At 51.0% G+C, this 25,612-nt stretch overlaps 2 protein-coding genes and 1 non-coding gene across 3 annotated transcripts in view; 1 reads left to right on the top strand and 2 right to left on the bottom strand.

Annotated features, from left to right (window-relative positions):
• Positions 1-21,350, top strand: part of PGBD5 (piggyBac transposable element derived 5) — a 143,396-nt gene extending 122,046 nt beyond the window's left edge. The window contains exon 8 of the mRNA XM_061161535.1: positions 20,306-21,350. The gene's annotated coding sequence lies outside the window, so the exon portion shown is untranslated. The remainder of the gene's footprint in view (positions 1-20,305) is intronic.
• Positions 471-25,612, bottom strand: part of GALNT2 (polypeptide N-acetylgalactosaminyltransferase 2) — a 176,732-nt gene continuing 151,590 nt past the window's right edge. Inside the window, exons 10-16 of the mRNA XM_061161532.1 lie at positions 25,457-25,560; positions 21,373-21,499; positions 12,991-13,083; positions 12,576-12,659; positions 10,864-10,990; positions 7,126-7,245; positions 471-2,938 (exon numbers count right to left, since the gene is read on the bottom strand). Coding sequence (XP_061017515.1) covers positions 2,783-2,938; positions 7,126-7,245; positions 10,864-10,990; positions 12,576-12,659; positions 12,991-13,083; positions 21,373-21,499; positions 25,457-25,560 — 811 coding nt within the window. The 3' untranslated portion in view covers positions 471-2,782. The remainder of the gene's footprint in view (positions 2,939-7,125; positions 7,246-10,863; positions 10,991-12,575; positions 12,660-12,990; positions 13,084-21,372; positions 21,500-25,456; positions 25,561-25,612) is intronic.
• On the bottom strand, positions 23,653-23,725 carry TRNAE-UUC (transfer RNA glutamic acid (anticodon UUC)). The gene has a single exon. It is a non-coding gene; the product is annotated as a tRNA-Glu (tRNA).

The raw sequence follows: 25,612 nt of genomic DNA, 5'->3' as shown, positions 1-25,612 counted from the left end.
GTACAAGGATTTAAAATATTGTAAAAGCTGTGATGACATCAGCCCCTTACCCTTCCCCTGCCCTCTGTAGAGGGCAGGCTCTGGGCCTCAGTGCCCTAAGACTGGTGAGTACTTAGAGTGGTGTGACCTTGGGCAGATTAGCCTGTGACCTTGAGGAGGCTAAAGGCTTCAAGAATCAGCTTCCCAAACCAACTGTAAAATGCAGCCCAAAATACTATCCCCCCAGGTGACTGAAGAGACAATGAGGATGTATTTAAGTGCTCCACATGGGGCCTGGCACACAAATGGTAATGGTTATTATTACAAATAAGAATAAATATCAAAAGGTGAATGCATTTTAAGAGTGTGATAAGAAATGGTACTTGAGCAGCGCCCCTACCCCACCCAAGACAGACCATAATCACAGTCCCCAAACATCGGTCTCATCCATCCGATAAAGACCAAGAGTGACTGCAGCCGCCAGCAGGGCGTATCTATAAAGTATCTTCTCTTTATTTAAGTTAACAATTTTCAAGGATGGTTTCCATCTATAAAATGGACAAAGTACAAGCTCTGTACAGCAGTTCTTTTTAAAAATCAACTGGAAAAAAATTACCAAACTATATTTGGAATCTGCAAAACATACTCACAGACACCATCATTTTAGCTTTTATGAAGACACAACAAGGACCAGCACAGAGAAGACAGCTAACTTTGCCACGCTTTGCTCAAAGGGCTCTTAGGAAAGAAACTTGACTTGTGGAAATGGGAGTGGGAGGGCGGGCAGTCCCAATGACGGACAAGCAATGCAGCCACAGTAGAGTCACTTTGGCGCACTGCGTCATGTAAACAGGGCTCACCCCAGAGAGCCCTCCCCGCCCACCTCTGCTCACAGCGCCCACACCATCCACGGCTACCACCCCTGCCAGTCAGCGATGGGGAGTGGCCCCCAGTGACCAGGGGACCCATCCTGATGTGACCAAGCTTGGTGAGACCTCTGGGTGGGGGGCAGGTGTGTGGGCCAAAGATTTGTCAAGAATCTGATGACAATTTGCTTCACTTGAAAGCCAAATTTAATTTCCATCCATGGGGCTTTTTTTTTCCCTAACAGTAGTAGTAGCCTGACCATGGATCCCAAGGGCTGGGTGACTGCTTCCTGGCCCACTTGCAGTCAGCAGCCTTGCACAGGTATCCAGGACTCAGCCCAAGAGCTTACCGGTGGTCAAGATCAGCCTCCGAAGATAAAGGTGTGCAGAGTTAATCCAACCATGGCCTCCCTGTCTGCTGAAAATACACCTGGTTGGTTGGCAGGGGGCAAAAATGCACAGGACAAAGTCACCCAGCCAGGCCTCCAGGCCTGAGCACACTGTCACGAAGCAAACCCACGTGGGGCTTTTGCAGTGGAGGAAGAAAGACCAACCTCCCCTTTCCTAGAAGAAACAGGCAGGAAGGAGCTGCACCTGGCAGACTGTCTACCTGGCAGATCCCTTTGGGGCCACTTCTCTGTGACCACCCAGTCCCTCCAGAGGGGCCAGGACATGTGCCCGTGCGACGCCTCATCATGTCTGGGCACCTGTGCGCTGAAGCGTTGGGCCAGGGAGCGCAGGAAGACAGGAGGGCAGTAATCCTGGGAGTGACTGGGGCGCCCTCCTGTGGGCGCTGCAGCTGGGCCACTGCTGCGTGTGAGCCCCTCAGAGGCCAGGAGGGCTCTGCCGGGCCAGGCCAGGGGTCAGGGCAGTGCTCAGGCCTCTTCCTGCTTGACTTTTAGTTTACAACTGGCTCGTGTTTTATGCTGACACAAGCCTCCTTCCTAAGCCACAAAGCTCCTGTTTGTACCCTGAATCCTCAGTGTCAATGAGCAGGTGTTCACTTTTCCTAATTCTTGACCCAAAGGTCCTGAGGCAGGCGGGACAGGGCCCAGCGCACCCGGGCCCTCACATGGCGCCCCATGCTGCCTGTGACAGCTTCCCACCATCACTGGGAGCTGGGAGATTGTTTTTCACTCACTTTATCCTTAGAGAAAAGAAATTTAATTTACAGAGACCCAAAGCAATATCTGTCTAAATAAGTAACCCGTCCAGGGTTTACAGACACCAAGGGCACAAAAAGTGGATTTCAACACACAGCGTGACTCCCAGCTGAAGCCAGACCGAGATGCCGGGGTGGGGGCCTCCGAGCAGCGCTAGCCTCCGGGGAGTGGAGGGGGGACCGCGCAGCGGGCGCGGGGGCACCACCTCACCTATAAGGCTCTGGGGGCAACGGGAGCCCCTTCCTCCCGCCGGCCCCTCCTCCTCACGGCTACGGTGGGCTTTGTGGAGAATTTACAAGATGAGGATGACTTACAGAAACCATAGGAACTGACCGTACATTCTCTCCTCATATATCTGGGTTTAGTGTCCACCGTGGAAAAGTTCATATCCAAAGAGAGCAGGTACACCACGTGGAAGCGGTCTGCGCTGGTAAGACAGTTGGGAGGCAGGGCGGGGGGAACGCCGAGGCCGTGACCGGGGTGGACCCCGCACGGGACGTCTGGGTCCGGGCGGAGGCAGGAGAGGCCGCCTCGCTGTGCGGCAGGGCGCCCGTTCTCTCCCGGTCCGCCCTCCGCGGGCGCTGGGCGGGCGGGGCGCAGGGCCGCGGAGGGCGCGGCAGCTCCTTCTCCTCGCCGCCTGCACCGCGCTGAGGTCTCCCGACCGGCAGACCATGATGGAATACTGAGGTATATAGTTTCTCGGAAAGTTTCAGAAACAGACTTGATGACGTGCTCGCCGCCGGGTGGCCGGGCGCGGGCAGACGGGAGGCCCCACTACGGCTGCAGGTTGAGCGAGAACTTCCACTGCTGCGAGAGCGCCGGCCCGCACACCTCCACGCTCAGGCCGCCTGTCTTGGCCGCGCGGCTGTCCAGGCACAGGTTGCTGCCCACATGCCGCAGCTTGGAATTGCCCTCGATCTGCTCCCATTTCTGCAAAAGACAGGAGGACACTTTCCAACACGGCTGCCGACAGGGGAGGGCGCGGGGGTCTGCTCTCCGGGTCTGCCGGCTCCGCTCAAGGCAAGGTCTCTGACTACAACGGACAGGAGGTCACGGCAGTACTGGGGCAGAACAGATGTCTCTGAGGGCCTAGAAGAGACCAGCGCTCTCCACTGGGCTTGCAGCTCAAACCTCTTCTCTGGAGACCGCTTTCCTGCCCCATCCTTCCCCCTCTTTGCGTGTCTCCTCATCCAAGCCCTGGGCTCAGGGTCCTTGCTCCTCAGTCTTAACAAGGACCACACAGGAGGATTTCCAGAAGGGCCTTTGTGTTCATTCACAAGGAGGGCCTCATCTGAGGGTATTTCCCCTGAGGAAGGAGCCACAGGACCCAGGCTGGCTCCAGGAGGGCCCAGGCCGCCCCGGCTGTCGAAGGCAGCTCTGCCCAGGCCCGGGGCCGGTCACCTCCGAGTGCCCACTTACACGCAGCCAAGTGCGAGGGAAGGGGATGCCGGTATGGACGGAATGCTGTGCTGGGGAGCCCACTTCTCCACCATCTGTGGTCTCACCCTCTCTACCTTGGTGGGCGTGAGAAGCCCATCTCAGCCACCCTGAGTCCCCAGGTACAGCCTGCCAAGTTCCACATGCACTGTCCAGGGTGTAGCACCATACTCCTGTGTGAACACACTGGTGCCCCACTAAACCCAGACCAGCCCACCAGGTAAACCAGAAAACAAGCCCACAGCCCAGCTGTGGGAAACCTGAGGGCCTCTCACCCTGTTGTTCGTCCCCATGTAAAAATCTCCAATGTTTGTTCTTAAAAAAAAAGGAACATGCTTTTTTCTTTCAAAAGCTCTCCCTTCATTAATGCAGGCTGTGATTCTAATTAATTTTTTACACTCTGTGCACTGAGGCTCCTTCCTGTCGGTAGTTTTGCAAATCCTTTGGACACCATGGAATTCAATTTTCTTCCTCTTGCTTTCATTTGTCCTTTGACTCTGCAAATGCAGAGTCATAACACAAACACACCGATGTGCCTGGAAGCCAAATGTTTCAACTGGCAAGACAGTGCAGCTTTGAGACAGAACTCTCTGAGGAGCCTCCTCTCAAAGGGCAAGTGACTAAGGTGGGAAAGAGGCACAGCAAGGTGGGGAGGAGCCCTCCACTGGGACTGGCTACACAGGGCTCTGCAGGGATGCGCTGTGGGGACCTGGGATGCTGCTGACCCAGCTGCTGGCAGTGGGCTTTGCCAACAATGAAATGCAGTGCGATCTGATGAGCAGGGGGAGGCGGCTGCTACCTGCCTATCACCTCCCCCTCCACTCCTCTCCTTCGTTGTCACTCCTCCTGCTATTTTCCTGCTGTCATGTGAAGTGTGTTTGTACTGCCAACATCCATGTGTCACTCTGAGTGGCCAGGACCCGTCTGACAAAGAATGTGGGATGGATGGACCGTGACTACTCTCTCAGTGAGCTCTGCCTGTGTCACAGCATCAGCCAGATGGAGGGCTTAAAATATGCTGAAACCCCAGCTCCCTCAGCAGAAGGCAGCCTCAAGCCCTGGACCCAGACAGAGGGCTGTGGTGGGGCGGGCAGACTTCTCAGATGCTGAGGGTCCACTGAAGGGCCACACCTTCTCTATCAGGCAAGCTCGCACTGTAGGAGACTCCTCCAGAGGTGGAGCATCTGTATGTCTGTAACAAAGGCTTGGAGTTCAGATAAGGTCATCAGTTTATCCCTCCTCCATGCACAGACGGCCCTGCTCTGACATCCAGGCAGCACACCTAGCCTGACTCGTGTTTTTCTGATGCCGACCGGCAGGTCCCAGGAGATCGGGGCAGGAACAGCGACTCCCTTGTTTAACAGTCCCTCCTTCTCATCTGAGTGCCACAGACATCAAAACAGACAGGCATTTAAGGACCTGCTGGGGTTCTGCAGAGCAGGGCGGGGGGCACCCAGAACAAGGCGGGAGGGACAGAGGAGAGACTTTGCAAGTGTTTCTGGACACCTGGGATCCAAGCAAGGGGCCTGATCTGGGCTGCGGTGTCCCGGGGACCCTTCTATGAAGTGAGTGCTGGTAGGAAACCCGCGTGGGGTCCTGGCTCCAGTAGGCCCTAGGCCTCAGTTTCCCTAGACCTGCCTGTCTCGTGAGGAGGGACAGAAGAGAATAAGCCCAGGCTCCCTGTGGGCACATGGGAACATCATTTAGGGGCTGCACTAGCCACTTCCCCTGGGCTCAAAAAAGGCTTTGCCCCCAAGGCACCACCAGGGCGCAGATCAGAGAATACCAGCTAAAAAATGTAAATGTACATTCTGAACGGTTTGAAAAAGGTAACTTGGGTGTGTCTGTAACATATATATTTGCACCTTAATCGTTTACAATTTATAAATTTAAAAAGGAAAAATATTTAATGAATAAACAAAAATGTGGAATTTCTCTTCAAAATGTCCATTGGTGGGGGCCTTCCCTGGTGGTCCAGGGGTTAGGACTCTGTACTTCCACTGCAGGGAGCACGACTCCATCCCTGGTCGGGGAACTAAGACCCCACATGCAGCCCAGTCAGTGCGCCCCACCAGCAATGAGGCCAACTGGACCAGTGGAAGTTCAGTTTTGCTTCAAAAATGAGTCTATGACTTTACTCATGAGTACTTAGGGAAATAGTGACCTACAAACCAGCCTAGAAAAGACAGCAAGGTTCATGATAATAAGGACGTGTGTGTGTGTGTGTGTTTAAATTGAATTTTTATTCCAAAGACTAATGCGTAGAAAGAAAATAGCCAAAACTAAAAACAACTGCCTTAACTAGAACTTAGAAGTAGTTGATTTGCAGGTGAGCAAACAGTAGGTGACAGTCTTGGCACTCTGATAACAGCTGTAACCAAGAAGGCATAAAAATAACCAATGTCCTGATACATAATATGGATGTGCAGCATTTACAGTAAATGACAAGAAGAAAGGGAGAAAGAAAGGAAAAGGAAAAGAAAAATAAATCCACAAAACCCCCAAACTCAGAAATTAACAGTAATTTAAGAACATACCATAGTGAAGACTTTTGGTAGCAACATTTTCACAATTCTTAAAATGAGAGTCTTCGAAAGTACTTAAGTTCAAAAGCTAAAAAAACTGAAGAGGGAATAGTTATACTGGCTTAGAAGAGCTGCCACCTGTCACAAGGATAACAATCAGCCCTAGTTCCAAACACTGTGATAACCAGTGCAGCCAAAAAATCAATGTCCAGGGGTGTGGGGAGGAGAAGCTGCCACATTAGGCCTCTGGCTTCAGAAATAAAGGGCTCTTTATAGTGTTTTATAAAATACAGGTCTTTCCTTTCAGGGTTGGGGGTTCATCAGCAAGGAAGTGAAACACCTCCTCTGAGGTGACGTTATCATGAGCTTCACTATCTTTTCTAGGCTGGTTCGTAGGTCACTGTCTCACTAACTTCTCATGAGTAAAGTCATGAACTCTCATCTTTAAAGCAAAACTGAACTCCATTGGTTCGGCCAGCCTGGTTCCTGGCGGGCTGCCCTGGGCCGCTCCAGTGCTGTGGAGAAGCCAGGGGCCGGGTGGGACTCCACCAGGTCACTCCCTGGTCTAGGGCCAGGGGTCTGTGCCTCCAGGCAGGGTCGGCGGCAGGGAGCCGCAATCCACGCACCCAGGCCACCAGCACCCCCATGGCCTGGGGTGCGCCCAGGCACCGCCAGACACAGTCTTTCCTGGTGCACGAGGCCTGGCTCAAGGGAGGGCCCGGCCTAGCGCATCCGGCCCCCGGGACGAGCGGGGACCCCCTCTGGTGCTGGGACTCCCACCCCAGCGCCCAGCCCTTGTAGACCCGCACAGGAGCTGGACACGTAGCCGCAAAGCACAGCCCTGCCCCTGCAGCCTACGAAAGGGGAGGCTCAACATAAACAGATGAATGCAAAGGTGGTGGGAGAAATATCTAGGATGGTGAGCTCTGGCAGAAGCGGCCCCCCAGCAGATGCACTAGCCTGTGTGACACCCATCCCATGCTCCTCACAGTGATCCCAGGCAGGATGTGCCTGGGTGTTCACAGCTTGTCAGGGGCTCCACGTGGGGACACAAGACAGCAGCAGTCACAGGTGCCCCCAGTGAACACCAGGCCCTGGGACCCCGGCCCTGAGGCAGGGCGGTGCTGGCCCAGGCTCGTCCCTACTGGCACCTACCTGCCTGCTGTCGTTCTCCCGGCAGCCCTGCAGCTTTATGAGGGAGCCAGGTGCCCGGTCCACCACGGTCAGGCACAAGTCCATGTGCTTCACCGACTTTTCCTTGGTAAGGGCCCATTCCTGCAACACAAACCCGAGGTCAGGGCTCGGCCCATGGGATGAGGATGCAGCGAGGAAGGGCCCCAGAAGGGAGGCATGCAGGGAACAGGCTTCAGGAGCCCCAGCCAGCTCAGGGCCAGCAAAGGACTTTGTGCCCAAGAGCAAGTCTCCAACAGGAGTGTCAGGAGCTTCACCTCTGAGCATGAGGCCAACGCCAGTAAGTACTTCAGCACAAACACAGGCTAGCGCTCCACACCCCATCTTCCATCATTAACTGTGAGCTGTGAACACTGCAGCCCCAGCTTGTCACCCACGGGAGGACAGTTAGGGCCAATGTTTCCTTGGAATGACTCTGATGTGACACAGGTACAGTTTGGAAACAGTATTTATGGCTGTGGCTGTCCTGTGTGAAATCATAAACCACATATAGCACATTCAGCCTTACCGCCAACCACTAAGCCAGGCTACTGATGCTTGTGAAGCCCTGTGAGCGCCCTACGAATGGACCTAGGTCTTTGCCCGCACATGGCACAACCAGCCCTGGGTGCCTAGAATATGCCTGGCTCTGTTCTAAGCCCTTTATACAACAGTCCCACGAGAGGCTATTATTAACCCCATTTTACAGATGAGAAAACTGAGCCAGAAAGTGCTGAAATAGCTTGCATATGATCTTAAAGAATAGACATACATGTGCACACGCACAAACACACACACACACACACACACACACCCCCACATACCCCTTAAGAGCTGAGAGCAGAACCCTTCATTCTGAATACTAAACAAGAGCATGTGAAGGGTAGGAGGCTGAGAAGGGGACACGATGGGTGAGTATGACCACAGGCAGGAGAGGCGGTGGGGAGCCTGCTCTGGGCAGGGCCACAGTGGAGGCAGGAGGACAAGGCTTCTGACCTTCACTCTAGGACTCGATGCGTGCAAAGGGATAAAACCCACATGAGCCCCCAGGATCTAGAGCCTCTTGTAACTCAGAATCCCTCAGAAGGTGCCCTCCCTGCTTCTTCTGTACCCCCAGGAAAGCCGCTGTAAGTCAATCTGTCTATTCACCTGTCCACTCATCCACCCAGTGCCTGGCCGCTAAGTGCCCGCAGTGACTCAGGTGCTCTCTGGGGGCTGGACCCAGGGCAGGGAACACACAGGCCAGGCCCTGCTCCCAGAGGCTGTGTTCCTTCTGGGGAGAGAGGGTATCACCCTAGCGCTTGTGCTGTGTAACATGAGGCACCGTGAGTGCTATGCAGAGATTGTTTTCCCGTTCTCTGCTCGCAGGGGACAGAGCTAAGGGAAGAATGCAGAATCTTTTAAAGAAGCCTCATTGCTCCTCACCTAAACCACCTCGGAGCAGATGGTTTGTTATCAGGACAATGTTAACATCTGGGGGCCACACATGTATTCCCGACCCACTCAGCAGTGAGACTCGAGTCCAGCTCAGGGGGTGAGTGTGCGGGCAGAGGCTTGGGCCTCATCCAGGAAAGGGAGGGAGAGCCCCTGGGCCATGGGGGGGCTTCCTTGTCCCCTGACAGGGGTTCAGACTAGGCAGCCCCTTCGGATCCCTGAGCTTCAACTTTCTTGCCTTCCGATTAGTGTTTCTCAAAGCGAACTCTAGTAGGAATTCTAGGAAAAGTTGCTTCCAGGTCAAGTAAATTTGGGAAACACTGAATTTGGACCATGTGTCACTCTTGCAAATTTACCAGTAGCCTATGAGAGGCTCTGAAAAGTCCTAGAGGAGAAGAACCTGTGTGGCCTGTCTTCCATGGAAGCCCAGAGCTCTGTGCCCACCCGACCCCGGGGCTCTTGGTTCTGAGCATGCAGCGTGTTCTCAGAAGGGTCACATGCTGGGCCGTGAGGGTGGTTCCAGTCTTCCAGGAGGCTGTCCTTCCCAGGGAGGTGGGGGGAGTAGGGTGCCTCAAAGCAGCACCCAGCGCCATAGAGGTGCCAGGAGGGGGCAAAGCCTGCACCTTCCATTCTTCTAGGTGTCCATGTGCGACACGGACATGGAGCTCTGCCTCTCCGTTCAGCAAGAGGAGTGATGGGGGGAGCCCTCTGTATGGGGAGGGGTTTTCAGTTGTTCTTGGAAGCTGCTGGGGGCTTTGCTGATCTCCACGGAAAGCTCATATCTGAATGTTTCTACAATCTTCCTGCCACCGTGTGCTTCATTATTTTAAAACAGATTTTATACTGAATCCCAGAAAAACTAATTCAGCTATGCAAACAGCAGAGAGAGTTGCCATTTCCTTCTTCTGTTGCATGTTAGTGATATGAATTTGCAAATAAAGTTCATGAATATTTAAGAGGTACTTTTTCAAGCTGCCACTCTTAAATTTTCCCATTTCCTGTGTGTCTGCTGAGGCCCAGTCAGAAACCAGATGACACATCTTACCCTTTCAGAGCTGGGTCCAATTTTCCATAAGGACATGCTATTTAACTTGTGCATGGCTAGGTGAAGTGCAGTGAAATGCAGTGAGAACTTTACACCCCGTTGCCCTCCCCACGTCCCCACTGCTGGGCGTCCACACGTGGCCAGTGGCTGCTGTGCTGAGCGGAGCAGCACAGAGGACTAGAGGGTGGTCTGATCTGGAAAGGGGCTCACTGGGTCCAGGTCGGTCCACAGAGGACGGTGCTCCTGGACTGGGGTGGAAGCGCCCTACCACCTTGCTGTTACCTGCCCCTTGGCGTCCTTCCTGCTGGGAAACCCTCCCTGCCCAACACTCACGGAGGGTCACCCAGCCTGCAGGGCTTCCAAATACCCTGCTGCTCTAACCCCAGATTCATGAAATCAGGCTTTCTGTGCGTGGGATCCGGGATCCATGCTTCCCCAAAGTTTCTGGGCTCTTCTGCTGAGAGCCAGGGGGTAGCCCGCCTTGGGGTGTGAGCTGGAGCCGGCTGGGGGCTGTCTGCTCCCCCACGTCCTGCCTGTCACAGGTCTGGACAACCCCAGAGATGACACCACCCGGAGGAGACAGGAGGCCAGGAACCAGAGGCTGCCATCTGTCTGGACATTTCTCAAGAGAATGGGGGCACAGCCAACTTCACACAAAGGCAGGCACCCTCTTTTGAAAAGAGCTCCATTTAAAGAAGACTCTGGGATACACTGAGCTCAAGTGACTTTTTTTTCCCAGTGGCAGGCCCCGTAAGAGCAGGTGACAGAACCCAGCACCGCCGAGCCATTTTTTTGTGTCTGAAGCCCTCATTTTACCACATACCTGTTATCAGCTCATAGGAAAACCACTTTCCAGGACACTGTCCTCTGGGACACAGGCCACACCTGGGCCTTTCCCACAAGGACAGAGCTGTGAGTGTTCACATCTAAGCTGTTATCATCTAACGGGCAGCCCTAGCAGCCGTGGGTAAGCGCTGGTGCGCAGAGACCTGGGCGGGCGTAGATGCAGACAGGTGCCCTGGGATGAGCACCGGGGCGTCAGGCAGAGAGGAGGACTGGGGGAGGGGGGATCCAGGTCGCCTGCCCTGCGCACCAGAGCCCGCCCAAGGCTGAGCACAGCTCCAGGAGGACATCCCCTCTGACCCCGAGGCCAGCTGTGAGCGGGTGGCCATCTCAGGGGGAGGGCAGGGACAGGAAGGGTGGCCTCAGGCCCCTGACTGTCCCCGGCGCCCCCATGCACATACCTGGTTGCCCCCAGCATTGTGACACTCGTAAACACCAACAACACCATCAGCGAAGTGGCCCAAAGTGTCCAGGCAGTTGGTTCCCTGCTGCAAGGCCCCAAAAGCTATATCCTGATGGTCAGGAACCCTGGAATCAAGGAGACAGTCACTCGCTGCACTCAGGGTTGCCGGCTCCCTGTGTGCCCCGCTCCCAACCTGTGCTCAGAGCTCTCGGAAGGGAGCCGGGCAGTGAGAGAGCAAGGCCACCCTCAGGCCAGATGCCCCCGACACAGGCCCAGCTGCGCCCTGAGACGGCATGGCTTCAAGATTCTCAATCCCTGACCCTAAAGGCAGAGTTTTAGGTTGAAGTAGACTTTTTGTTTTGTACCAGAGAAATTTTTCTGGAAAGAACATGCCCCTTTCTTCTTTAGTGTTAGTTGTTGAAAGTCACTTAGAAAAGCAATTAATGTGGTCAGATCCTGCTGCCTGGAACTGTCCGGTAGACTGAGGACTAACCTCTACCTAAGAGCGGGGAGAACACGGGTGGGTCAGCCAGGTGTCCTGGTGCATTCAGAGCAGGACAGCACAGTGGCGGGCCGGCTGCAGGCTCAGAGCCGCCCCGGGCCTGCCTTGGCTGCACACCAGCCTTCTGCGCTCCTAAGGAGGCTGCTGCAGGGGCCACAGAGCATCCCGCCCGCAGCCCTCAGCACGGCTGGGCCCCCAGGACGCATGCTGGGAAGGCAGAGACAGTCGCTGACGTGCCAGACATCAGGCTGGTGTCCCCCTTGCTGGGCACGGTCGGGGCAGCCGATCTACCCATCGCTATGGTGTGAATGCTTTACACGTGTGAGCCCAGGTGGCGCAGGGTCCATTGTCACCCCAAATCCCCGGGGATCTTGGGTCACAACTGCTGTAATGTCCCTGCATCTGCTCACCAGGCACAGGCCACAGTGACACAGATGCGCCAGTAGGGACCATGGTCCACTGCCGGGAGCCCCTGGTCTGCTGCGGGAGAGGCAGTGACTGGGACATCACGCTGCTGATGGCCTTCCCAGAGCGGGCAGGGAGAGCACTTCTGTTCTTCCCCTTCCCCCGGGCGTGGAAAACACGGCAGAGGGACCCCAAGAGCGAGGTACGTGAATAGCAGCAGAGAGGCCCTGTGGCCCCAGACGAAACTCTGAGACCGGGGCTCTGAGAGCCCCTTAGCACAGAAGGGGGTGGTGGTGACTCCTCAGTCACAGCCTCTGTGTGCAGACACGTGACCTGCTATGAAATGCACTGGGAAAAGCCAGAAAAGGGATGTGCCCCACAGAGGCAAGACCTGTCTGCTGACTCCCCTAAGAAGATGAAGTCCAGAAGCAGCCTGAAGCCCACAGACCCACAGGTCTCCTGCTGTGCCTCAGGATGCGAGTGGGCAGGCATTAAAATAATAGGCCCGTGTGGTTATTCCTGCGACACATGAGGTCAGAACCAGCCTGGAGGAGAGCTCCGCAGGCGGGGCCTTCCTTTGCGCCTCTGCTGGGCGCTCTCCCCTGTTGGCCAAGCCTTGGGTCTCAGTCCCCACATAACTGCAGAGGAGCCTGCAGGCTGGGGGCGAGAGCGCCGCCTTGGGGAGCCTGAGGACAGCGACGGGGCAAGCTCCTGGCCTCTCTCCGAACACGATCTTCCGGCCGCCTCCAGGCCCTGCACCCGGCGGGCACTGGCTGAAGCAGAACCCGGCTCCGGGGCCTCACCTTAGCTCTGGGTAGACGTTTTCCAGGTACCATTTGAAAGGCTTGCAGTTAAGTTTCTTCCTGAGCTCCAGTCGGCTCTGAATACTGGAGAAGGAGACAAGATTCCTTTATAAATTTAAAAGACAGATGGGCTCTACATCAAACCTGGAAATCTGCTGATGAGAAAAGAGTCGGGGCAGGCAGTGGGGACTGGGTCATCCACACTGCTCTTTGGACTCCTCTGTCCCCCCCGCGCCTCCCAAGAGGGTCCTTGCGATCCTTGAGTGGAGTCCCCTCTTTGATGCCTGATCTGCTTATGGTGTGGGCTGCCCCTGCCCTTGTTGCACATGCGCGCGCGCACACACACACACATACACACACACACACACACGGAGGATCCCAAGCAAAACATCAAGAGGCCATGGGTCACACTTACTTTCCATAAGGGACATTTCTGGCAGAAGGCACTGCTGCGTAGTAGAAGTTCTTGTACTCATCCATCCAGACCTCTGCTGCCCGGCGGGTGTTACTAGAAACAAAACAAGTCTCCCTGAGCTGTGGGCTGCCTTCTTTCCATCGGTGGTGCTCTGCCTGCACTGAGCAAGTGCTGCGGAGGCTTCAGGGTCAGGCTTCCGGGGGGCTGGCAGCCTAACAGGTGCCGACATGGAGCAGAGGGCAGGCTGGCCCCCACCCCCGGGGGTCTGCAGGCGGCTGGCATTCAGCAGGTATCACTGAACAATAGAAACAACCTCCTCATCTTTCATAGAACACAGATTGTCAAAGAGCAAAAGTCAAAGTTAGAATGACAGCACATGGAGGTATTTTGAAGCGGGGACTGTGGCGGTACCACCAAGAAGGACTAAAGAGAACCACTCTCGGTAACTCTTATTGTGTAGCCCAGAAGGCTGGTGTCAGGGAGCAAAGTGAAGAATCCTTGACCTCTTCTCTCTGGCCTTTCTCATCATGCCTGTGATGGAGAGCTACGACTAAACAGCTCTGGGAGAAGTTGAGAGCAAATCACAGTTACTATTAAATTACTTTGGGCAGAGCTGAGCTGAGAGCATCCTGTTTGGACCAGGAATAGCGAGGGCAGTAGTATACGCCCCACATTTGGGGTTCCCACTGCCCTGCGCAGGAGGGGTCCAGGCAGAACAGGCTTCTCTGGAAGGCCAGAAGACCCCACATTTACATCTCACAATCATGGAGAGAAACGACCTACGATCAATAAGGCCAGTGGGACAAGCTACCTTGGAATGTATGACATGTACTAGAGGCACCAGCGACTTCTCCTGCCAGCACCCTGCTTAGGGCATCGGTGGAGCAGCACTGAGACAGTGAACCTCTCTGCCCCAGTATCCCTGGACTCTGCTCCAAAGCAGAGTCATGTTTTGGGCTGAGAGTCAGTTCTCTTTAAGAATCCATATAAAGGCATTCCATGTTTCTAGATAAATACATTAGGGAGACAATATTCACCTTCTACAAGAATAGGTATTGTTCCCTTATTAGAAAGGTCTTTTTAAAATGGAAACTGAAAGAAAGTGAAAGTGAAAGTTGCTCAGTTGTATCTGACTCTTAGGGACCCCATGGACTATAAAGTCCATGGAATTCTCCAGGCAAGAATACTGGAATGGGTAGCCTTTCCCTTCTCCAGGGGATCTTCCCAACTCAGGGATCAAACTGAGGTCTCCTGCATTACAGGCAGATTCTTTACCAGCTGAGCCACAAGGGAAGCCCATGAATACTGGAGTGGGTAGCCTATCCCTTCTCCAGGGGATCTTCCAGACCCAGGAATCGAACTGGGGTCTCCTGCATTGCAGGTGGATTGTTAACTGAGCTATAAGTGGGGAGCCTTTGAAATCATCTGAGTTACAATTACTAAAATAATTTGTTTGGGGCCTATATCCTTCTTGGCACCTCTTTTTAATATCTTCTGCTTCTGTCAGGTCCATGCCAAAGCCTTCGACTGTGTGGATCACAATAAACTGTGGAAAATTCTGAAAAAGATAGGAATACCAGACCACCCGACGTGCCTCTTTAGAAACCTGTATGCAGGTCAGGAAGCAACAGTTAGAACTGGACATGGAACAACAGACTGGTTCCAAATAGGAAAAAGAGTATGTCAAGGCTGTATATTGTCACCTTGCTTATTTAACTTATATGCAGAGTACATCATGAGAAATGCTAGGCTGGAAGAAGCACAAGCTGGAATCAAGATTGCCGGGAGAAATATCAATAACCTCAGATGTGCAGATGACACCACACTTATGGCAGAGAGTGAAGAGGAACTGAAAAGCCTCTTGATGAAAGTGAAGGAGGAGAGTGAAAAAGTTGGCTTAAAGCTCAACATTCAGAAAACTAAGATCATGGCATCTGGTTCCATCCTTCATGGGAAACAGACGGGGAGACAGTGGAAACAGTGTCAGACTTTATTTTTTTGGGCTCCAAAATCACTGCGGATGGTGACCGCAGCCATGAAATTAAAAGACGCTTACTCCTTGGAAGGAAAGTTATGACCAACCTAGATAGCACATTAAAAAGCAGAGACATTACTTTGCCAACAAAGGTCCGTCTGGTCAAGGCTAGGTTTTTCCAGTGGTCATGTATGGATATGAGAGTTGGACTGTGAAGAAAGCTGAGTGCCGAAGAATTGATGCTTTTGAACTGCGGTGTTGGAGAAGACTCTTCAGAGTCCCTTGGACTGCAAGGAGATCCAAACAGTCCATCCTAAAGGAGATCAGTCCTGGGCATTCATTGGAAGGACTGATGTTGAAGCTGAAACTCCAATACTTTGGCCACCTCATGAGAAGAGTTGACTCACTGGAAAAGACTCTGATGTTGGGAGGGATCGAGGGCAGGAGGAGAAGGGGATGACAGAGGCTGGATGGCATCACCGACTCGATGGGCATAAGTTTGAGTAAACTCCGGGAGTTGGTGATGGACAGGGAGGCCTGGTGTGCTGCGATTCATGGGATCACAAAGAGTCAGAGACGACTGAGCGACTGAACTGCACTGTCAGATCCATACCATTTCTGTCCTTTATTGAGCCCATCTTTGCATGAAATATTCCCTTGGTATCTCTAATTTTCTTGAAGGGATCTCTAGTCTTTCCCATTCTATTGTTTTCCTCAATTTCTTTGCATTGATCAGTGAGGAAGGCTTTCTTATCTCTCCTTGCTATTCTTTGGAACTCTGCATTCAAATGGGAATATCTTTCCTTTTCTCCTTTGCTTTTCACTTCTCTTCTTTTCACAGCTATTTGTAAGGCCTCCTCAGACAGCCATTTTGCTTTTTTGCATTTCTTTTTCTTGGGGATGGTCTTGATCCCTGTTTCCTGTACAATGTCATGAACCTCTGTCCATAGTTCATCAGGCACTCTATCTATCAGATCTAGTCCCTTAAATCTATTTCTCACGTCCACTGTATAATCATAAGGGATTTGATTTAGGTCATACCTGAATGGTCTAGTGGTTTTCCCCACTTTCTTCAATTTAAGTCTGAATTTGGCAATAAGGAGTTCATGATCCGAGGCAGTCTGCTCCCGGTCTTATTTTTGCTGACTGTATAGAGCTTCTCCATCTTTGGCTGCAAAGAATATAATCAATCTGATTTCGGTGTTAATCATCTGGTGATGTCCATGTGTAGAGTCTTCTCTTGTGCTGTTGGAAGAGGGTGTTTGCTATGACCAGCGCGTTCTCTTGGCAAAAGTCTATTAGCCTTTGCCCTGCTTCATTCTGTACTCCAAGGCCAAATTTGCCTGTTACTCCAGGTGTTTCTTGACTTCATACTTTTGCATTTCAGTCCCCTATAATGAAAAGGACATCTTTTTTGGGTGTTAGTTCTAGAAGGTCTTGTAGTTCTTCATAGAACTGTTCAACTTCAGCTTCTTCAGCATTACTGGTCGGGGCATAGACTTGGATTACCGTGATACTGAATGGTTTGCCTTGGAAACAAACAGAGATCATTGTGCCGTTTTTGAGATTGCATCCAAGTACTGCATTTCGGACTCTTTTCTTGACTATGATGGCTACTCCATTTCTTCTAAGGGATTCCTGCCCACAGTAGTAGATATAATAGTCATCTGAGTTAAATTCACCCATTCCAGTCCATTTTAGTTCTCTGATTCCTAGAATGTTGACGTTCACTCTTGCCATCTCCTGTATGGCAAGAATACACAGAAGAACTATACAAAAAAGATCTTCATGACCCAGTGAATCATGATGGTGTGATCACTCACCTAGAGCCAGACATTCTGGAATGTGAAGTCAAGTGGGCCTTAGGAAGCATCACTATGAACAAAGCTAGTGGAGCTGATGGAATCCCAGTTGAGCTATTTCAAATCCTAAAAGATGATGCTGTGAAAGTGCTGCACTCAATATGTCAGCAAATTTGGAAAACTCAGCCATGGCCACAGGACTGGAAAAGGTCAGTTTTCATTCCAATCCCAAAGAAAGGCAATCCCAAAGAATGCTCAAACTACTGCACAATTGCACTCATCTCACACACTAGCAAAGTAATGCTCAAAATTCCCCAAGCCAGGCTTCAGCAATATGTGAACCGTGAACTTCCAGATGTTCAAGCTGGTTTTAGAAAAGGCAGAGGAACCAGAGATCAAACTGCCAACATCTGTTGGATCACTGAAAAAGCAAGAGAGTTCCAGAAAAACATCTACTTCTGCTTTATTGACTATGCCAAAGCCTTTGACTGTGTGGATCATAAGAAACTGTGGAAAATTCTGAAAGAGATGGAAATACCAGACCACCTGGCCTGCCTCTTGAGAAACCTGTATGCAGGTCAGGAAGCAACAGTTAGAACTGGACATGGAACAACAGACTGGTTCCAAATAGGAAAAGGAGTACGTCAAGGCTGTATATTATCATCCTGCTTACTTAACTTATATGCAGAGTACATCATGTGAAACGCTGGGCTCAATGAAGCATAAGCTGGAATCAAGATTTCTGGGAGAAATATCAATAACCTCAGATATGTAGATGACACCACCGTTATGGCAGAGAGTGAAGAGGAACTAAAAAGCCTCTTGATGAAAGTGAAAGAGGAGAGTGAAAAAGTTGGCTTAAAGCTCAACATTCAGAAAACTAAGACCATGGCATCCAGTCTCAATACTTCATGGCAAATAGATGGGGAAACAGTGGAAACGGTGGCTGACTTTATTTTTTTTGGCTCCAAAATCAGTGCAGATGGTGACTACAGCCATGAAATTAAAAGACGCTTACTCCTTGGAAGAAAATTTATGACCAACCTAGACAGCATGTTAAAAAACATTACTTTGCCAACAAAGGTCCATCTAGTCAAGGCTATGGTTTTTCCATTCGTCATGTATGGATGTGAGAGTTGGACTGTAAAGAAATCTGAGTGCCGAAGAATTGATGCTTTTGAACTGTGGTGTTGGAAAAGACTCTTTAGAGTCCCTTGGACTGAAAGGAGATCCAACCAGTCCATCCTAAAGGAGATCAGTCCTGGGTGTTCATTGGAAGGACTGATGCTGAAGCTGAGACTCCAGTACTTTGGCCACCTGATGCAAAGAGCTGACTCATTGGAAAAGACCCTGATGCTGGGAAAGATCGAGGGCAGGAGGAGAAGGGGACGACAGAGGATGAGATGGTTGGATGGCATCACCAACTCGATGGACATGAGTTTGAATAAGCTCCGGGGAGTTGGTGATGAACAGGGAGGCCTGGTGTGCTGCAGCTCATGGGGTCACAAAGAGTCGGACACGACCGAGCGACTGAACTGAACTGAACTGATCTTTCTTATCAAGTGATGTATGTGTCTAGATGGATTGTTGTTTAGAAGACCCTGTAAGAGGCAGACAAGATAATTCAAATGTTCCTGTCCTCTGATCTAGCAGTTCCCACATCTAGAAATTAATCAACCAGGAATGAAAACACGCTCTATTTAGCACTGTTTACAATGGCAGAAAAAGCAGAAACTGTACAACCATCAACAGTAAAGTGTTCAAATACATGGACTCCTCTGAGGCCATGAAAGATACAGGAATATGTTTCACGTGTTGCCATGGGAAGATGTCCCTGACTTGATGGATGAAAATACAGTAGTAGCAGCATAGCACATGGTAGAGATGTGTGTGGTGGGAGAAGAAGAGTGGGGAGGAGGGGAATGGGGGAGAGGGAGATTGAAGGATGTTTTAACCAAATTAAAAGGTTTTAGGAAGTGCAATCACACAGCAGTTTTAAATCACCTAAAAGTCATTAAGTGATTTAAGTCATTTCTCAACTCCTAAATGCAAAGCCCCCCTTTCTGTCTACTTAATAAAAAAAGATACATAGGTAGCTGCAAAGAAGGAGCTTCCTGCACTGCTCAGCACTAGTTTAAATTCACTGGTGTAAATATTTCTCAGGCGCCTACACAGCAAGCAGTCTTCTAGGAGCTGTAAGTACAGGGCACCTCGCCTTTGCTCTCCTCCCGGCCGGGCCTCGGTGCAGGTAAAGTAGTTCTGCCAGGAAGCAGGCAGGAGAAAGAGGGTGGGACTGGCCAGTCACACACACTAAACAGGAAAACGTCTGATAAGAGAGTAAGTTTAAACTGCTGCTTTCTGTATTTAATTTAATCGTAGTCACCCTCCCCATGAATAAGTCTCACCATTAACTACTAAAAGTAAACCCAAATATCTTCTAAGGCACCTGTCCCGCGGTCCCACGGCTGTTCTGACTGGGAGCTCCCTTGGCCTTTTGGTAAACCCTGATCCACATCCACATGCAAGCACATCAGCAGCACTCTCCAGTCTCTTAAGAGGCTTGGAGAGGCTAACTGGAAACAGAGCTGTAAGAAAGAGAAGGGACGGCCCAAGGGTTCTCACTCAACGGGTACCCAGGGATGTGATCTGATGTAAGGGCTTGCGGATGTGGCATCACCTTGCTGTCTCTAAAGCAACAGGGCACACGTGTGGCAGAATAAGACAGGAGCCCAGGGGCCACTTCTCCATGCCTTCCTCCCATCGTCCCTGCCTCCTTCCCTTCCTCACACAGTGACCTGCACCAGTGAGATGGTCCTACCTGCCACCCTAGAACCCACTTTAGAGTCTGTCTCAACGCCGAAATCTAGCAGCCTCAAGCAGTAACTGTACTTGGAGATTTGGATAAAAAGTAACATGGACTCCAGAGCCAAGTGGCCAAGACTGAATCCCACTTTCCAAATGCATGAACTTAGACAAAGGAACTGAACCTTTTTGTGCCTCAGTTTCTCTTACCCCTAAAGTGGAAATACTGGTGATGGTTTAGGTCGCCAAGTTGTGTCTGACTCTTTTGACCCCATAGACTGTAGCCCACCAGGCTCCCCTGTCCATAGGATTTTTCCATGGCAAGAATGACAAGAATCCATGGCAAGAATATTGGAGTGGGTTACCATTTCCTTCTTCAGGGGATCTTCCCGACCCAGGGATTAAATCTGTGTCTCCTGCATGGCAGGCAGTCTCCAACATGACATGCAGATTCTTTACCACTGAGCCACCAGGGAAGCCCAGAAATAATAATACTTAATTTATAAGGCTTTATGAGGAGTATATACTCCTCATACTCATACACATGGAGAGTATGTGAATATTTATGAAGCATCCAACAGCCTAGCACATATGAAACACTTTATAAATATTAGCTATTGCTGTCAAGCCCCAACTTTTAGATGATGAAATACTTATACCCTGAATGTCACATTTTAGAAGAAATTAAAGAGAGCTGGACTTCAAAACTAACAAATTCTACCTCCCTATCTTTTAGGTGACTCAACCAAGAGGGGGCAGCAAGGGCCTTGCTGAAGGCCTGACGATCCACGCTGCCTCCAGTTCTGAACCACAGGTCCGCTTCCTCCCTATACCTCCAGCGTAAGGACTCTGGGGCTGTAAAATAGAATGGAAAAGCTTCCCTTCTAAAAAACAGTGGGGTTTTTTTTTCCCCTTTAAAAAAGCATATAAAGCAATGTCTTGTGTATTTTAAAAGACTGTTTTCTGAAACCCAGGCTTTTCTGGTAGCTATCAGGCTTTGATTTGAAGTGTTTGATCTGTCTCTACAAGAGGTTTCTGAGAAGAGTCTCACAGTGCCCCACAGGAAAATGTACATATCACTGCTTGATTTTGTAGAGGTTGTCATGTAAGAACATATTTTTATTTCTAACAAAGAGAAATGAAGTTCAGACAACATCTGGGAAATAATATACTTTTTGGGAGAAGGCGATTTGGTCAGGAGCATTATATGACATTTGGCTTCTGTTAAAGTTTCCCTGAACTTAGATTCTCTATGCTAAGAAATCTAGTTTCTGTGCGATACGGGAATATTGTGCAATCTATACTTAATACATGTTTTAAAATGCCACATGCAAAATAAACTAGTCATCCCCCACCTTACGCATGCCCACCCTGCTCTGAGGCTTCCTGTGTCTGCAGGGCACCCCGTCAGCCAAGTGTGTGATCGTTAGCCTGGGTGTCACTAAGGAGTCCCCGCTGGCTCTCTCCTGTTCATCAGTAGACACGCCTGCCTGGCCCCCGCCCTCTAGTGGAGGCGAAACATGCCACCCGCACCATCATTTCCTCTTGGTGTCATCCTTGCCATCCTCTGGCCAGGGGCCAGAAGAACCCTTCTAAAGTCCAAAACAAAGGAGTCTAGTAGCTGCTTAAAACCCACAGGAGCTCCCTGATCCCACATCAGACAGCGCGCTGTGCTGTCCTCAGTCCCTACAGCTGCCCCTGCCATCGCCGAGGGGCGGCCCCTTGCAGGACATGTTTCCACACAGGCCTGCGCGGGGCCGGTCAGCAGTGCTCGCGGCCCTGCTGGGCCTCTCGGCCACTTACCGGGCGAAGACAGTGCCGCTGCCTCCCGGGAAGGTATATGGGTGCTGCTTCCTGAACACGTGTCCCACGCGGCTGCAGGGGATGATCTCCAGGCTGCCGCCACACTGCCACACGCGGAACGAGATCTCTGAGGTGGGGAAGACACGGGTGACTGAGGGCCTGGGCCGCCCATGGGTGCGGGTACCCACCCCGCCTCCAGGGCCTGAGGCAATGCCAACAGGGAGGACCCTTTTCCCAGAAGGTCCTTGAATGTCCCCCGGCGGGACATTCTGGTCTCTAGACTCCAGGGCACAATCAAGGAAGTATGTGTGTGGGGGGATGCAAGTGCATATCAAATCATCCTGCTGTATACCTTAAATATGTACAATTCTAAATTGTCAGTGCAACCTCAATAAAGATGGAGAAAAAAAAGATTGAATGAAATATCCTAAAGATTGAATGAGGGTGTCTGCACAGCAGTGTTATTATACAGACAATATAAAGTAGTGTAGATAAAGTGAATAATTTATGCCCAACAAACTACCCACAGTGGGAAATTTCTATCTTAGATTTTACCACTGAGCAGAATTACCAGCTCTATCTATTGCCAGCTCTATCTGTGTCACCAAATTCCTTGTTTCCATGAAAGTCTATTCCAAATTTTAAAGAAACTAAGAGCACGCTTGAAATATTTTTCAGATCCAGACTAGAAACCCTAGGACAAGAGTGATTCCCTGGCCCACTGTGAACAGCAGACTCCTGGCAGCAGACCAGGCATCCCTGTAACATCACCATCACTGTGGATGAGACTCGGCCCAGAACTCCTCTCTGACTGGTTCTCCACAGGGAGTATTACTATGCCCCCTAAGGATCCCAGTTAGAAAAGGCAACCAACGGTGCGCAAATGTCCATGATCAAAAGGCGTGAAATGCCCACATCAGCCCTACTGCAGACAGACATAAGAGGCAACTGTGTACACCACCTTCCTCTAAAACTTAAATGCCCAGAACATCCGCATGCACCTGATCTTTCTCCATCCGGGTCAAAAACAATGTTTCCCCTTAAATCGCAAAACTTATCTCATCCCTGTGGACCAGCAGGTGTCCAGCCGGCCGGCCAAGTCCAGGGACCAATGACACCCGAAGAACAACCAGACCTGGCAGCCACCCCGGCTTTCAGCAGCCAGTAGCCACCAGGCCAGCAAAGGCTGCTCTTCACCCGAGTCAACACAGAGTCTACCCAGGACTCAGGACCTGGGCAAGCGGGCGCGGGTCATGACACCTGCACACGCATGCAGCCCAGAGCACCAGGCTTGGGAGCAGCCCGGACACAGGGAGGCAGCCGGGCTCCCGTCCTGATGGCCACCCGCTCTGAGCAGGAGCGTGACTGAACTCAAGAAATAGGTTGCGCAGGAAAATCAAGGTACGATATGATGGAGGGCTAGACTTCGTTTTCCTGAAAGGCTTCATCAGCATCACTCTGCACGCCTGACAACACGCTGGGGACTGGGACAGGACGGCACACGCAGTCACCGCTGCAGCGCGGGCGGGTCTGAGCCAGGTGGGTTCCCGCGGAGCACAAGGCCCCGAGTGGCAGCAGGTGCCCAGGCTGTGGCTCCATGTGCGAGCAGGCCAGCAGGAATCTCTACTGGGACCAGTGGGCGGAAGCCCCAAACACCTCCCTATGTGGCAGTTTGGAGATTTTAATGACCACTTCCCTCATCATATTAGACATGTGTGCTCATAACCACCAAGCCTACAGAGTGTTGAATGAAACTTGACTAGGAGGCTCTCTGTATCTAAGGAAATAAAATTGCCTATCTGGAAAATTCAAAACTGGGGGCCACGAAGACTCCCTGGCTCCTGTATGGGGAGCCTGTTAAACCAGTAAGGGAGCCATTCAGAGACCTGGTGGGAGAGTTTTAAGGCCATGAACAACTACAGTTATGTTCAGCTGATCTCACTGGGCTCCAACGAGGGATGATTGATTACCCAGGAAAACATGGTGGCTTTTTAATTAGGCATTTTGTGTCTGTATCTTGGCTCTACTAACAATAAGCTCAAAACCTCAAGCAAGACCTCAGTCCCTTCCAGAAAGCATGAAACGAGACGATGCACTGGGGTGGTCAGCATCATTCCTAAGGCTGCAGGGATGGGTTGAAAAGGACAAATAACATTCTCAAGGAGTCTAACCCCACATCTCACAGGGGGCAGGGGTAGCATTCTTTGTCCTTTTTATTTATTAAAAAAAAATTTTTTTTTCCCTTTTTTTGGCCGCAGTGCAAGGCTTGTGGGATCTTAGCTCCCCAACCAGGGACTGAACCTGGTGCCACAGTAATGAAAGTGCTGAGTCCTAACCACTGGACCACCGGGGAATTCCCTCTGTCTTTTTTAAGTGCTTTAATTAGATTTACACTGTACGTCAGGAAATCTGGGAGCACTAGATTTGGTGGGGCATCCCAAGACGGGGTGTTATTTGACTTGGGCATCCCCACTCCCTGACTCTCCTAACAGATACCCACACCAGCCCTCAGGCTGGACAACCGCTGTGGGTGTGCATGCAGCACCCAGAAAATTAAGTCTGAGCAGGGCCAAGATGAGAGAAAGACTCATCGCTGAAACCCTGTGCCTGTTTAATCCTGGGGGGAGAAGACCCTCCCGAGTGGCCATGTCAGAGCCCGTCGGGAGGCGGTGCCACAGTGCCCGCAGCACCAGGCCGCACGACCCGAGGCCTCCCCGTCCACCATGGGTCACCTGAACCCCGCGAGCCCTTCCAGGGAACCTCGCACACGGCACAGGTACTTGAATACACAAGCCAAACCGACAATAAACCAGGCCATGGGGGAGATCATCTCCCCTCCCGCTGGTCTCCGGTGCAGTCTCTTTTGACGTAAAATCCATACTCTTTCCACACTCTGTGCTTTAAAAGGCTGGCTGCCTCCAGCCACCCTAACCTAATGGCACACGGCAAACCCCACTCTACTTTGCTACCGAGCGGTGATCCTGGCTGGCTGGGCTGCCCCAAGGTGCTGGCAGGACGAGGGTGACTCAGAATCCCCTCAGGAGATTAACAATCCTTCCGAAGCCTTCTGTGCTCAGATTTCAATCAAGTCCTGCCTCCCTGTCAGTGTATCATTAAAAAACCAAAGGCATCAGACTCAGGCCCTTCCTCCGAGTGTAGTTACTGAATCTAAAGAAGCTTTCAAAATCTACCAGGTTGATAACCTCTCTCCACAAATGAGACATTATCACTAATATTAATATCAGAAAATGAGAGAAAAATAACAGGCTTGTCTAACCTAGTCTTTTCTTTTAAACAAACAAAAAATCAAAGTCTCTGTTACAAGTAAAAACTACTACAAGTGATACCAGCATCCTTCTTTCCTTCTACCCAGGGGAGAAAGTAATTTAGCAGCATTCAAAGGTGAGGAGACTCAGCTCAAAAACTTCCAGTGAAACAAACAAAACCCCCTAAACCAAAAAATAACATAAAACAGGAGTCCTTCTATATTTATGCAGTAAACATGATGCAACTACCAGTAAAGACCAAACTCTATACAATTTAATTGTCCCTAATCATGGGTAAAAATGATTTGTATGTACTACAAACAAAAACAAAATAGAACCATCCCTGCCCCATGATTATAATTCAGCCAGTCTAACAGGCTTCGCTGGGACTCATTTTCCATCCTATGGGTCTAAAAATGAGACTTAGAGCCTGAAGTGTTCCCTCAATTTTTGTCAGTCTGTTTTCCAAACTCCTGAATTCAGATGACATTAAAAAGTATGCAATTTCCTTCAAAGACTCTGTATCTAGCATCCTACATTCTTAAGGAAACACATTCTAATGCACAACCCAAGAAACTTTTAAGAGTAAAAAGGGTGCTATTTATACTTTATAAGGGGACTAATTATGTCTGTTACATGGTCACTTTAATGTCTCTACAAACCTTTTCCAACTGGCACCTGCATACTACAAACTCTCACTTAATAATTTCTCCAGAACTTCCCCTTTTCATTTCCACCCCTTGGCCGGCAGGAAGAGACCACGGTTCCAGCAGAACTGGAAACAGACTGGTGTCCAAAGACACAAGGCTCATACGTACCCAGGTTTTCTCCTCCCCACACGTCCATCATCATGTCATACTTCCCCAGCTCTTCAAAATAGAGCTTATCCATCACGAACAGCCCTCCAGCAATCATAGGGGTCCTACAGCGGCAGAGAGGGTAGGAGAGGAGGCCGAAGGTCAAGGTTAGATCAC

Source organism: Dama dama, chromosome 15 (genome assembly GCF_033118175.1).
Source record: "Dama dama isolate Ldn47 chromosome 15, ASM3311817v1, whole genome shotgun sequence".
NCBI lineage: Eukaryota > Metazoa > Chordata > Mammalia > Artiodactyla > Cervidae > Dama > Dama dama.
The sequence above is the reverse complement of the archived record's forward strand: the minus strand, read 5'-3'. Positions and strand labels throughout refer to the sequence as shown.